The sequence below is a fragment of the Pogonomyrmex barbatus genome, unplaced genomic scaffold, assembly GCF_055798465.1.
Source record: "Pogonomyrmex barbatus isolate J1 unplaced genomic scaffold, ASM5579846v1 scaffold5, whole genome shotgun sequence".
Classification (NCBI taxonomy): Eukaryota; Metazoa; Arthropoda; class Insecta; order Hymenoptera; family Formicidae; genus Pogonomyrmex; species Pogonomyrmex barbatus.
In genome coordinates this window covers 3,520,315-3,534,634 of record NW_028297149.1, presented here as the reverse complement: position 1 = coordinate 3,534,634, position 14,320 = coordinate 3,520,315, and the positions used below count along the sequence as shown (strand labels likewise).

The window sequence follows — 14,320 nt, the reverse complement described above, 5'->3', positions numbered from 1 at the left end:
TATAATAACATAAGTAGACATTTGTGCATCTCTTGTGTACTACTATAATTGAGATCATTTATAATTGAGATATTTACAGTGCCAAAGAATGTATTTCAAAGAATATCTACAGGATGAAAAGGTGTTTATAAAATGTTTTTGAAATAAAGTTTTGAAATAAAGTGTGTTGTGTAGAAAAGATTTTGCACATTAAAATTACATTTTATTTAAAAAATTTTTTTTAATTTTTTTAAATTTTATTTTTTTTTTTAATTTTTAGTTAATATTTAATATATATTTTTTATATTTATCTCTTTAGATAGAATTATTTTAGATTTTAATAACATTTTATCAGAATTATACATGAAATTTTTAAATGATCTTATTATTTAAATGATCTTGATAATTTTCTATCAAGATATGATGGTGGTAGGGTAACCAACATATAGTTTTATATATACACTAAGTGTTTTTAATTTCTTCTTTTTATTGAAACTATGTTTTTAACATATAAATGTCTTATTCTAAATAAATTAAATTTACTTTAAAAATAAAATAAAAAATAAAAAGAAATTAAAAACACTCAGTATTTATATATAAATATTAGGTGTTCTTAATTTCTTTTTTTCTTTTTTTTTTTTAAACTATGTTTTTAACATATAAATGTTTTATTCTCGATAAATTAAACTTACTTTATTTTCCTTTCTTTTTCATTTCTGTTATATTGACATTTTCTAAATTATCTTTTCCCGGCATGCCTGTCTTATATTGAAATAGTTATATTGAAATAATTATATTTTATATAGTAAGTTGTCAATTGGATATATCGTGGCTAAATTTGGGTCTATTTGTAATGTGTGTTTTTATAGATTATGATTACGACTATTACGGTTATGGGGATTATCGAGGTGGCTACAGTGATCCCTATTACGATGACTATTATCGATATGAAGATTACTATTTCGATTATGCGCCGCCTCCGCCGCCTGCCAGAGGGAGAGGCAGGCAGCCTCAACCGGTGGGTCGCCTTTTTTAATGGTTCTAAAAAACCGTTTTTGTTTCTGAAATTATTGTTATTGTTTTATATCTGCAGTAGTTTGACTGTGGCACAGTGTTCGCAGATTTTCCTAATACGTTATACTTCTCTCCAATTATTCATCCAGGTCAATATTTATCCATATATTATCTCTGTCTGAGCGTGTAAATTAACGCTAGCTATTTGGATATGTGCTAGTCTTGTTATAATCATTATTAATGTACAGGGAAGTACACAACACACATTTATATAAGGTGTGCGTGCGTGCGTGCGTGCGTGCGTGCGTGCGTGCGTGCGTGCGTGCGTGCGTGCGTGCGTGCGTGCGTGCGTGCGTGCGTGCGTGCGTGCGTGCGTGCGTGCGTGCGTGCGTGCGTGCGTGCGTGCGTGCGTGCGTGCGTGCGTGCGTGCGTGTTACATATTTTTCTTCATGTTAGATTGCATATATGCATAATAGTATTTATCCAAATTATAAATTTTTAATGAACTTAGAATGAGAGAGAAGGAGAATATGGAGTGGGAGGAAGATGGATATAGGGAGAGGGAGGGATGGGGAGAAGAGAGAGAGAGAAAGAGAGAGAGAGAGAGAGAGAGAGAGAGAGAGAGAGAAAGAGAGAAAGAGAGAGAGTTGTAAAGTGCATGCTATAAATGCATTGTATTTTTATAGACTCTATATGAATGTATAGTATACTGACTAACATCGATGCTCTGATACTAGTTCCTTTAATCCGAACACATTGCCACTTTCAAATTGCTTGTAAATCATATCTGAGCCATAGTAGACCCATTCTAAATTTTTAAACAAGATATAGCCGGGAAAAGCAATTTAAACTAAAAAGAAAAGAGGAAAGGCAAAAGGTGTGTGTGCGCGCGCGCGCGCGCGCGTGGTGTACACTACACACACCCACACACGGTATCCCGTGAAAATCGTAACAACATTTATAGATAGATTTCTGAGTCTCATTTTGTGACGAAAATCCTAATATCAAAATATCGAGGCTATAATGCTTTTGAAATTATAAATATTTAAAGTTAACGAATCAAGTTGCCTAAAGTTCGCGCGCTCTGATGTGATATAATGCATGATGCATAATATGAAAGACGAAATCTGTCACCCTCTTGTCAAAATTGATATAAAAACTATAATACAAAGATAATGAGTTATTTTACTAAATTTGCATAAATACACTGATACATCGTCCGCATCTGTTTGAGCAGATTATATATTAAAAACAGATTATATTTAAAAAGAAGAAACAAATATTATTACATAATACCTAAAGCGCAAGCTATCAAATGACATTTCAGAAATCTGCTAGTTTCATATCTTACAAACAATTAAGAATATTGTCATAGAAATTGATCAAAATACTATTCTAATAATAACAAATTTTTTTAAAACAATTTATAAATAATTTATAAACTAATTTAAATAATAATAATAAATTATTTTATTTCGTTTGATTTATTTACAAATGCAAATTGTGCACCAACCAAATTTGTATGCGATATTTGTAAGATATAAAATTAGCAAATTTCTGATGAAAATAATGTCATTTGACAATTTGCGCTTTACTATATAATAATATTTTTTCTTTTCAATAAGATATAATCTGTTGAGATAGTCTATTTATACGAATATCAATAAAAACAATCTCACTATCTTTATTGTAATCTTTATATAAATTTTGATAAGGGAGTTAACAAGTGACAGTCAACTTTTGTCTTTCGTATTGTGTATTATGTCATATACCTGAGCGTGCGAACTTTAGATAATTTGATTTTCTAACTCTAAATGTTTATAATTCAAAAAGCATTATAGCCTCGACATTTTGTTATTAGGATTTTCGTCTCAAAATGATCTCAGGAATCTATTCTTAAGCGTTGTGATTTTTATGGGATACTCTATGTACACGCGCGCGCACGCACACGCACGCACACACATAGCATAAAATGGAAATCTAAATACCCATAAGTTCTCCCAAGGAAGAAGATCGCACATTTTAAAATGTTGCAATCTCCTAACACTATTCCACAATCACTATTATTCTAGCGCAGTTTCAGGAGAATTCCAGATGTAGGCAGAAAGCAGTGTACAGGATTTTTTATCGTCGTTATTCTTTCTATAGTCTATATCTTCTATATTATAGTCTTCATGTATGAGTAATTTATTTTTTTTTTTTTTTTTCATAGAGCGACGTCTCGTGGCTCGGATATGATATACTTTTTCTATATCAAGTTGCAGGGTTATCCAAATATGACGAAAGAAAGCGTACGGGCATCCTGCGCGAAAAATTTGTTTTATTATATCATTTTTATTATATTTTTATATTGCGATCAACTTTTTCTCTTGACAAAGTCTTTTGCGATAACACATAACACATAACATGCGCATTTAGATTCTTATCTGGCGTTACTATGTTCTATTGTGCTATATACTGTATATGTATAATTTTCTCTATAGCTATGACTGTAAAGAAAAAATATACAAACTAGCAAAATCTTTGAACTTTTGCATTATCTTGTGTTTTCTAATATTAATTTTATTTTTTTATTTTTTTATGTATTTATTTTAACCGGTTAATTCCGGTTTAATGACTCAATAATTCTGTTCTGAAAAAAATGGATTAGTTTGTTCTAGATATATCTTTTTTTAATATTTAGAAGTTATATCTAGAAATTATTTATTTTTTTCTTTTTCTTATAATATGATATTTACATGTCTTTTTTGGTAGTATTTATTAATTTTTAACTATCAATTTTCTTTTTTATTTTTTACAAATTTTTGTTGTCATTGTATATAATTTTCTTGTTTTAGCATTAACATGTGATAGCATTAACATTATTGAATTTTTTTTTAAATTAAAAGTAATGCAGAAATATTCCTTTTCTAATAGAGATAATTTCTATAATCAAAAAATTTGATTTAGATTAGAAATACAGTGACAGAATAGGGTTTGATATACTTATTGAATTTAAAAAAAAAATGTTCTTATATGTCTTGAGACCTATATTGCTTTTTTTTGTATCATTTTGTTAAATATAACTATGTGTAAACAATAAAGAATGTTTTATCGGATTCCTACAATTCAGTTTCTTACAGGAAGAAGTTTTCAGATATATTCCTAATACATACTTTATGTCTGAATAAACAGCTATCAGTTATGTATATGCTATATACAGTGTATACATAAATAATCTTAATCTTCAAGAAATAATGCAATACAATATACCAATTTATTAAGCAGGAGGAAAAGTTTGTCGCAAATTATAAACAGCAGTATTGGAACTAAGGGATGATAAACGTAATTTAAATCAATGATTTATTTATGAACGATTTTTCATATATGTGTCACGTGACGTTTAATAATATATTATTAATAATCTTTTACTACTTGTACACTGAACTATGTGTAGGTATGATACCATGAAGATAGATGATGAAATAGAGAGGATTGCATCCCCCATGTATAGCACCAGTGAACATGTTTCGCAGTTATCGCTTTGATCTTCCACCATTCTGTCATGTATATAAATCATAGCTTATGCTTAAATTACATTTGTTTTAACTGCTTAACAATACTGCGCCGCTTATTTATATAATACGCCATTTGGTTGAATTTTGTTTTAGCTGCCAGTGCAATAGCTTGTGTTGCTTAAAAGTTCCTACGCCAACCAATCAGTTCGCTTTTCGCTTTACTACATTGGATAACTCTGCTAACTCCTCTACTGCTGTATGTAAAAACGTGGTTAGTAAAGATTTGGTTATAGGTGATTTAATCCTTTTGCCATGTGCCTCCTCTCTCTTCCTCCTTTCTTCTTTCCCATCTTCCTCTTCTTCATCCTCTTCTTTTATCTCTCTATCTATCTATTTCATCTCGTTTCTTTTTTCTCTTTTTCCATTTCTACTTTCTTCTCCTTTCTCTTCCTCTCTCTTCCTCTCTTCCCCTCTTCTCCTTTTCCTTCTTCTTTCCTTTCTCTCTCTTGTTTCCTTTTCCCTTCTTCTCTTCCACCTTCTTTTCTCTTCCTTTTTCTCTTTTTTCCTCTTTTTTTCTCCTTCCCCTTGTCTTATTATCTTTCTCTTCTCATCTTTTTCGTGTTATTCTTTATCTATATCCTCATGGATGTATATGTATATATAAATAACTTACATATACGTGAAACATATGCATTATGAATGAAATATATATGTATAGGACACCTTTGATCATTCAGCAATATATTGACCGACTCTTATTTTCATTGTGTCTTGTTATTATTAAGTTTTAAGGATTACGAAGTATATTGTGTGGAGCTAATATATATAGGGGAGAAGAAACATTAACTGTAAATATATTTTAAAAAAAAGAAAATGAAATGAATGCAGATATAATGTAAATAATTGTATAAATAGATGGGGTAACATTTTGGGTGTGTTATTTGGATAGGCTGGTCGTGGCCGTGGAGTAGTGCCACGTGGCCGAATCGGTGGCCCGCAAGCCCGTGGGCCAGTCAGGGGGGGACGCAACCCCGCAGCTTCAGGGGCCCGTGGGGTCCAGCGACTGGCCGCTCGTGGGGGGGTCCGCGCCAAGGGAAGTTTACCAGGTGAGGATGGTCTGTATCTCCACAATAAATCATTTTTACACTGTTTACATTTAATTCTTGATTACATAAAACGCTTACATATGCATGCGCGCGCGCGCGTACACACACACACACACACACACACACAGAGTTGGGAAAATTATTTTTTAAAAGTAACTCATTATTGTTACTTATTATCGAGTCACAAAAGTGAGTAGTTATTAGTTACTGATTCTGAAAAGTTATCATTACTTAAAAAGGAGCGATTCGTTATCTTTTCCATTATCTTTTTTTAATACAAAAATGAGATCAAATTAAATAAAAAATTTGTTTTTCTTGTTGTATTTTTTGTTCAATTATTAATAAAAATAATAAAACTTTTTATCTTAAATTCACAAGACTATAAAAAATTTAAGAAGATTTTAAAATACTCAAAATATGAATAGAGATTATTTTTTATTATAATCAAATATAGCCAAATTTACATTTTTTTTCTATCCTCTATTTTATATTTATAAATTTTTTTAAGATCAGTATTTATAAAATTTGTTTTTATACTAATATAGCTATATGATTGGATTATGATAAACTTCTTAAGACAAAATTTTTAAGACAATCTTAAATATAACAATAAATTATGAATATCGATTGAAAACTGAACATTGAATAAACAAAATAATGTTCTAAAGATTTAAAATATAAAAAATAACTCAATTCATTGCTACGATTGAAAAAAATATAATTACATTACCGTTACAGTTACGAAAAGAAAAAAGTAATATTACCAGCCCGTTATCAAAAAAATAATTCTAATAATAACGGCGTTGTAAGTAATGCATTACTTCTCAACCTTGCATATATGCACGTGACACATACGGATACTCATTTCTAACTGTTGTCACTCGTTAAAATATATGAGAATTTGTATTGATAGCTTATATCTGTAATACTCATTACATATTTTTATAAAAATGTAACTATATATTGATAATAGTTTCAAGATATTTCTAATATAATAATAATTTTCAAAATATTTTTGAAGATTTCTACAAGGATGTGTAGATTTAAATATATAAAATAAACATCCAGTCATTTATTGAGTGATAAAAATGTGGTGAGGAGAAAGGGGGGAAGAGAGAGAGAGAAATTTGAAGTTTATGCTTTCTTAATAATTCAGTTTTGGCATTAACGCAAAAAATATAAGGTTGAAATATAATATATAATTCTAAAAGTAATTTTTTTATACTATAAGTTGCTAGAATCGCTTAAATTATATCAAATCATTAATTATTATTGTAAAATGTCGGAAATTTTTTAGTGTGTGTACATGCGTGCGTGCGTGCGTGCGTGTATGCGTGCGTGCGTGTGCGTGTACACACATACATACATACATACATACATACTATTAGATTCTTTTTGGAATTACCGTATTACTGTTATAATAAAAGTTATAATTTTATTAAAAAAGATTGTATTATTCAATGTATGGATGTATCATTCAACGTAAGTCTTTCTAAATATATTGCTACAAAGCTATTAGATATTTGCTTCTGCTTTTTAATAAATTTCTGTTTTTATTTTAACATGCTTTAATGTAAAAAGCATATACATATACATGCACACGCACGCACACACATTCAGAGTAGAGATATGCAAATTAAGATTTTTTGACGTCAAATTGAATCAAGTTTCACTTCTTTGTTTGAATCGAATTGATTCATTGAAATATTATAATTTATAATTTATTACAATTATTACAATTTATAATTAATAAGGATTATTATTAGATTGAATTTTAATATATATATATATATATATATATATATATATATATATATATATCAGTACTCGGAATTAGTTATACATTTTGGTCCGATTTCGAAGACGACGCCTACAATTCCCCCACCACCGTTCGAGGCTCAGCAGTTGAGCCACCGAATGACCGTGCCTCATGAGCGTCACCACATGAGAAACATGCTATCCGTACGTCTTTTGCCCCAAACTGTCACTTAGATATCTTTTTTGCTAAATTATTTTTATTTTTATAAATAAATAAAACGTTGAATTTTTTATTATTATTTGATTTTTATTAATTATTGATAATTATTAATTTTATATTCTTAATTTCATATACTACATTAAATACCATTTGTGTTTTATTTATGGGTGTTTTATTTCATACGTAATAGATCAAATATCTCAAAAATATAAAAGATATGGAAAAATATTTCAGACAAAAGTTTTATAGCTTTAAAGGAGAATGATGATAACATTATCAATTTCATTGTCACGGATAACATGTTTCTCATACGGCGACGCTCCTGAGGCACGGCCGTTCGGCGGCTGAGTCTCAAGCGGTAGTGGGAGAACTGTAAGCGTCGCCTTCGAAATCGGATCGAAATGTGTAACTAATTTCGAGCATTGATATAGATAATGAAAAAAAATTTCTATAAAAAGATAATATTGATTATATGATATAAAGTTTATTGATTTGATTATGATATAATATTTAGTCATTTTAAACATACATATATTTAAATTTTTAATATAAAATTGAGAAATGTATTTTATTTACAATTTGACAATGAGATTCCATAATATATGTCAGAAATTATAAATAAAACTACAGTTACAAATCGATGGCAAACACGAGTTTAATGCATAGTTGCAATTAATCAAATTGATAGACATCAAAAGTCACCGATTGAAGACGAACTCAATAGAAATCGATATAATTGGTTTTGGATTGAATTCATAGCCAATTATTTGTACTTTAAAATTTGATTAATTGCATGTATAATTGAGTACCTTATGTAGATTCATCGATCGTTTTGTAACAATTAACGAGTTAAACAAATAAAATTGCTTCCTGCTACGTAGCAAACTTCAAATATTCGTATATCTATACACGTATATCTATTTCACTTTAAGTGAAATGAATGTTCAGCTGTAAAGAATAGATTTAATGACAACTCTTATCTCACATGACATTGTTGTATTAGCAGAGGAAATATACTTTTATAAAATTGTTAGTATATGTAATTCATATTCACACCTCTTAGATTCGAAATTTTTAAATATTCGGATTCGAATCATAGAGAATTATGTGTACCTTATCTGATTCGATTCAATTTATATTTGATCCGTATTCGCACATCTTTACACAGCTTGTCCCATAATTCATGACACATCTTATGAGTGAATAGAACAGATTATACTAAATAGAAAAATTGTTTACTCTTTTGAAATTTTCTCAATAATTAATGAGATATCAATTTATAAGGCTCTCTTTCTCTCTCTCTCTCTCTCTCTCTCTCTCTCTTTCTCTCTCTCTCTCTCTCTCTCTCTCTCTCCTGCAATGAACATTTATTTGTTTGAACTAAAGCGTTACACGCGTTTATAGTTGTAAGAGTTTGAAGATGTGTGCTATAAACAATATTCTATCATTTGTTTACATTTTTAAACGCGACGTCAGTTTCCTAATGATTATGAGCGCACTACTATTACATAGTACTATTTTTTCGCGCGCGGATACACACTCATTCACGAATCTTTATAAATTAATGTTTAGCAATTATGAAAATCGCAAAATATTAAAGCATTCTATTCAATATAATTCTGTTTTACTTGCTTACGAAAGGTGCCTCACCAATTATGAAACATCTTACATATCTTGTATATACATATATGCATACATATCTAACAGAATATTTCATTTTAATTAATCTATTGAAATAACACGAAAACAGATTTACAAAAAAGCATTTGGAATAAAAATTTTTATAAAAAGTAGGCCTACGAGAGTCACATTACTATAATATTGATATATTCGCAAATGACACTGTCGATTTGTGTTATTTATGAGCGCTATTTTTTATATGATATCATATAATTTTTTCATACTTAATATGAGTTTTATGTCTAATCTGTGTTTTTTTTATATAAAAGTATTAAGATAAAGTTATTAAAGATTTAATAATTTAGATATTAAAGATATTTTATATTTTATTGTGATACATTTTAATATATGATATATTTTAATATAAAATATTAAAAATATAAAATTTTTTAAACTGTTAATTTCTTGATAATCGCATTGTAATATTTTTATTAAAATAATAAGATAAATCAATTGGTATTGATTGATGACAAATGCGATTTCATCTGGGTTTGCCATAAGCTCATGTTTTGCTAACAAAATTTGCGTATATTATCAGACAACAAATTAGCTTAAAAAATAAAGCAAGTTTGTACAGCGCTGTTTGATAAATTGGTGACGAAAACTGCAAGATTTTTCGTTTTATAACTATTCAAATAATCATAATTAATTTTTAGTGATTTTCTTGATTTATCGGTGATATTAGTTTGATATTATTTTGAATTATTATTTCATTGCTAGCAAAATAAAAAGACTATTTAAAAAGAAAGAAAATGATACAAAATTATTCAATCGTTTTTATTTATTATGAATCGTAAATTTTTTAACAGAAAGATAAATCCATTATTGATATTTTTTAGCTTTCACAACTATTCTATCTATTACATTTTCTATCTATTACATTTTACTTTAATAGCTCAACATAACTTCGACAAATATATGTATATATTCAAATATACGGATGGCGTGTGCGCGCGCACGCGTGCGTGCGTGCGTGCGTGCGTGCGTGCGTGCGTGCGTGCGTGCGTGCATACGTGCGTGTTACTATTACTAACTAAACTTATCTAACTAATTACTACAATAGTTTACATTTTATGCTTTATTCTAGACATACTTGGATATTTCATATCCAAGTATGTCTAGAATAAAGCATAAAATATAAATTATAAATATAAATTTTTTGGTAACTTAATACTTTTATATTCAGAATAACCAGTAAGTAAAGAAATCATATTATGCAAAAAAAGATGATATGATTTTATTAAAAAGATCAGCAAAAAATATCGGCAATATCATTACCAATAAATAAATAAGTATATTCACATATCCCTTTCGAAATCCTACTTTTAGTCCAAACATTCTTTTGTAAATCTGATCAAATATTTCAAAAATTATTCGAATTATTACATTGAGCCTTTCTATACATACACGCGCGCTCGCGCGTACGCACATATGAGATTTGTCACAATTCGATAAAAAATTTCATTTTTTTAGAAAAATTTAAATTGCAAGTGGATAATATATTCTATAATTATATATATAATTATATATATATATAATTATATAATTATATATTCTATATATAATATATATATATATATATATATATATATATATATATATATAATCTAATTGCAACTTGATTTTTTCTGAAATATATAATACGAAAATGTTTATTCTTATATAAACGATAATAAAACAATTATGTTTGCTTTCATATTTATATAAGGATATATTCTTTATACAGAATATCCGATAATGACTGTAACATCTCTCGTGAGCAAGTAGAGCGGATTATATTAATTAAAAAGTCCTGTAATATTTTATGATTTTCGTATTAAAGAGTTTTTAATTTAATATAAATCTGCGAATAAACAGTTTTGCGTTATACACGATTGTTAGATGCGTGACATGATGTTTGGATCCGTAAATGATAGAATATCTGTTTATAGTATATATGCCTTCAACATATTGCCGCATGCCTAGCAACTGTAGCGTGCGTAACGTTGAGCTGTTCTTTTGTATGAATGTTCGCTCATTCGAATTTGTATAACTATGTATAAATCTATAGATCTGTATAAATTAATGATTCTTTAATTATGAAAATTGCAAAATGAATTTTTCTATTCAATAATCTTCTCTACTTGTGTATGAGAGATATTAGGTGTACAAAAAAGTTCTGAGCTTTAGATTTCATACAACCGAAATAACAATTTAAATTTTATATATCTTCACGCCCTTTTGCGGTTTTAAAGCATTGACATTTGGCCTTCTAAAATGCCATACGGTTTGGCGTTTGATGCACATAACCTCAAAAATCAGTAATGTTCACGATGGCAATAACAAAAGAGTATATTCGATTTTTCATCCACTTCGCGTTTCATCTGAAGAAAAATGCTGCTAAAGCCACTGCAATGATTTGTGCTGCATATGGAGAGAATGCTGTAAGTCATACTACATGTAAAAGATGATATCAAAAATTTCGCCAAGGATTTCAGTCTTGAAGATGAACCGCGTGCTGGACGCCCTCAAAAGATTGAAACGGACGAATTGCAAGCACTGTTGGATATAAACTCTGTGCAAACAGAAAAGGAGCTTGCAGAACAGCTTGGCGTTACGCAGCAAACCATTTACATACGATGGAAAGGTTCAGAAGGAAGACAGATGGGTTCCGCATGAATTGTCCGAAGACAACAAAAATCGTCGGCGTGACACTGCACTCACTTTGCTTTCACAGTTCCGGAAAAAAGATTTTCTGCACAAAATCATTACAGGCGATGAAAAGTGGATTCTTTATGATAACCCTAAACGTAGAAAATCATGGGTTGATCCTGGTCAACCTTCGACATCGACGCCAAAGTCCAATATCCACGCCAAGAAGATTTTGCTCTGTATCTAGTGGGATTGGAAAGGTGTGTTGTATTACGAGTTGTTACAACCGGGTGAAACAATCACAGCAGACCGCTACCAACAACAATGGACCAATTTGAGCGATGCATTAGAAGAAAAGAGATCATTTACTGGAGGACGTAAAGTGATCTTGCTTCATGACAATACTCGACCACATGTTGCGAAAGCGACTCAGGACCATATCTTTGCGTTAGGCTGGGAACTTCTCCCGCACGCGGCGTATAGCCCAGACATGGCGCCTTCCGATTACTACCTAGTCCGGTCGCTGCAGCATCATTTGGCTGATACATATTTCGTGAGATTTGAAGAGATACGAAAATGCACTGATGACTTTATCGCTTCGAAGCCGGTGAGCTTCTATCATCAAGGAATTCGCAAGCTACCCGGAAGATGGCAAAAGGTCGTTGATGCAAACGGGGAATATTTCGCTGATTAATATTTTTTTATTTGTTTTTGAATAAAGATTGAATTTTACAAAAAAAAGCTCAGAACTTTTTTGTACACCTAATAATATGATTATTATCAGACTACCTTTATAATTATGTATGGAAAATTATTTATTGGGAAAAATAGTGAAAATAATTTATTTTCAAGTTATTTTTTAAACATGTTTATAATTTAATGTGATATTTTCTTCAAAATATGCTATTTGCAGCATATTGTAAGGGACATATTGTCTAATTTTACTATGATAATAATTTGGAAGTTCTAGAAATCTTATATTATTAGAATTTGCATCTTTATAGATGTCGTTTCTTATTCTATAATGATGATTTTCAATTTTTTATTTCTTGATCATTTGAAAAAAAATATATGATATATGACTGTCATTTTTTCCTATCTTGTATTCTTGTATCTCGCATTATGACAATTTCTTGTTACATTATTGTCAAGTCGAGAGTTTTCAGACAAGAAAAGAATTCCAGCTTAAATACATCAACATACATGACATCTTACTGTTTCTTTTTATACTTGAAAATTAAAGTAGTTAAAAATTTATCATTACAGCATTAGATAATGTCTAAAAAGTCCTAATATAGTATAGTCCAATAAAACAAGACTTCCAGAATTGTTACTAACAAGTAAATTTTTTGTATCAGATGTCAAAAATGTCAAAGTGTCAGATTCAAAGTGTCAGATTGATTTTTTTCATTCTTTTGATTTTGAATTAAGATTTATTAAAAGATGATTTTTCATGCAAAAAATTGCTCAATATTAACTGTTGCGCTTATACATGTCTCATTTTGAATGACGGAATAAAATACTTCGGCAATAATAACACATTTCTCCGACAATGTTTCGGACAAAAGTTGCTTGGTTTTAAAAGAAATGTAAATAGCAATCTTTATTTGACCTTGGGAATTTTTGTAAAGGTCAAAATCTCAATTAAATTTTTTTAATGGAATTGAATATGATTATACGTAAATCGATTTCTCTCATCATTTTGCGTATAGTGCTAGTACAAAATTACATTAATTTCAGTTAGTTTGTTTGGTAAAATTACAACAATTTCAATTTATTTGTTTTCTGTTATCTAGAATTAAAAAAGCATTAATTAAAAATTTCTGAAAAATAGAGATATTTTTATTTTTATAGTGATTAGTGATTAGAAGTCAACTGATTGGAATAAAACGGATTAAGATTAAGATCTAATTAATTGAATTCTAATGCGATTCACAATTCTCGATCTTCGACACATATTTTGATACATTACTATTTTTTATATAAACTACTATAAATATGTTATATAATAAATGTAATGTACTGAGAAAAATTTGGTTATACGAACAAGAAGTATATACAAATACATATATTTTGATCACTAATTAGAATTTTTTGATTGAATAAACTAGATTTCCAATTTAAGCAGATACCAAATTTTTGTTTTGTGTATGAAAATTTAATAATTAATACCTGTTAAACAATTTTCTAATATTTTATTATTGATTTTTAATACAATTAATCATTAAAATTGAATTTAATAAAATTAATATTTTATTTTATAAATTCTATTAAAAATTAATAATACTTAAATACGTTTTATTTAATGCTTGCAATGCTTTCAGAATCATTTTATCAAATGTTAAACAAGAGTCATCATAGTCATTTTCTTATCACTCGACTATGAATTGATCAATTTCTCTTTGCACATTTATATTCTACTTGGTATTTGATCA

At 28.9% G+C, this 14,320-nt stretch overlaps 1 protein-coding gene across 10 annotated transcripts in view; it reads left to right on the top strand.

Moving 5' to 3' along the window:
- The window catches only part of Syp (synaptotagmin binding cytoplasmic RNA interacting protein), a 36,449-nt gene that overhangs the window by 14,294 nt on the left and 7,835 nt on the right, over positions 1-14,320 (top strand). For 5 of the 10 annotated variants that reach the window (XM_011632639.3, XM_011632637.3, XM_011632631.3 and 2 more), the window contains 2 exons: positions 849-997; positions 5,440-5,605. The exons of 1 other annotated variant lie outside the window; for it this stretch is intronic. In XM_011632639.3, the coding sequence (XP_011630941.1) occupies positions 849-997; positions 5,440-5,605 (315 nt within the window). The remainder of the gene's footprint in view (positions 1-848; positions 998-5,439; positions 5,606-14,320) is intronic. 4 more of the 10 variants (XM_089082141.1, XM_011632638.3, XM_089082143.1 and 1 more) reach the window with 2 other exon arrangements.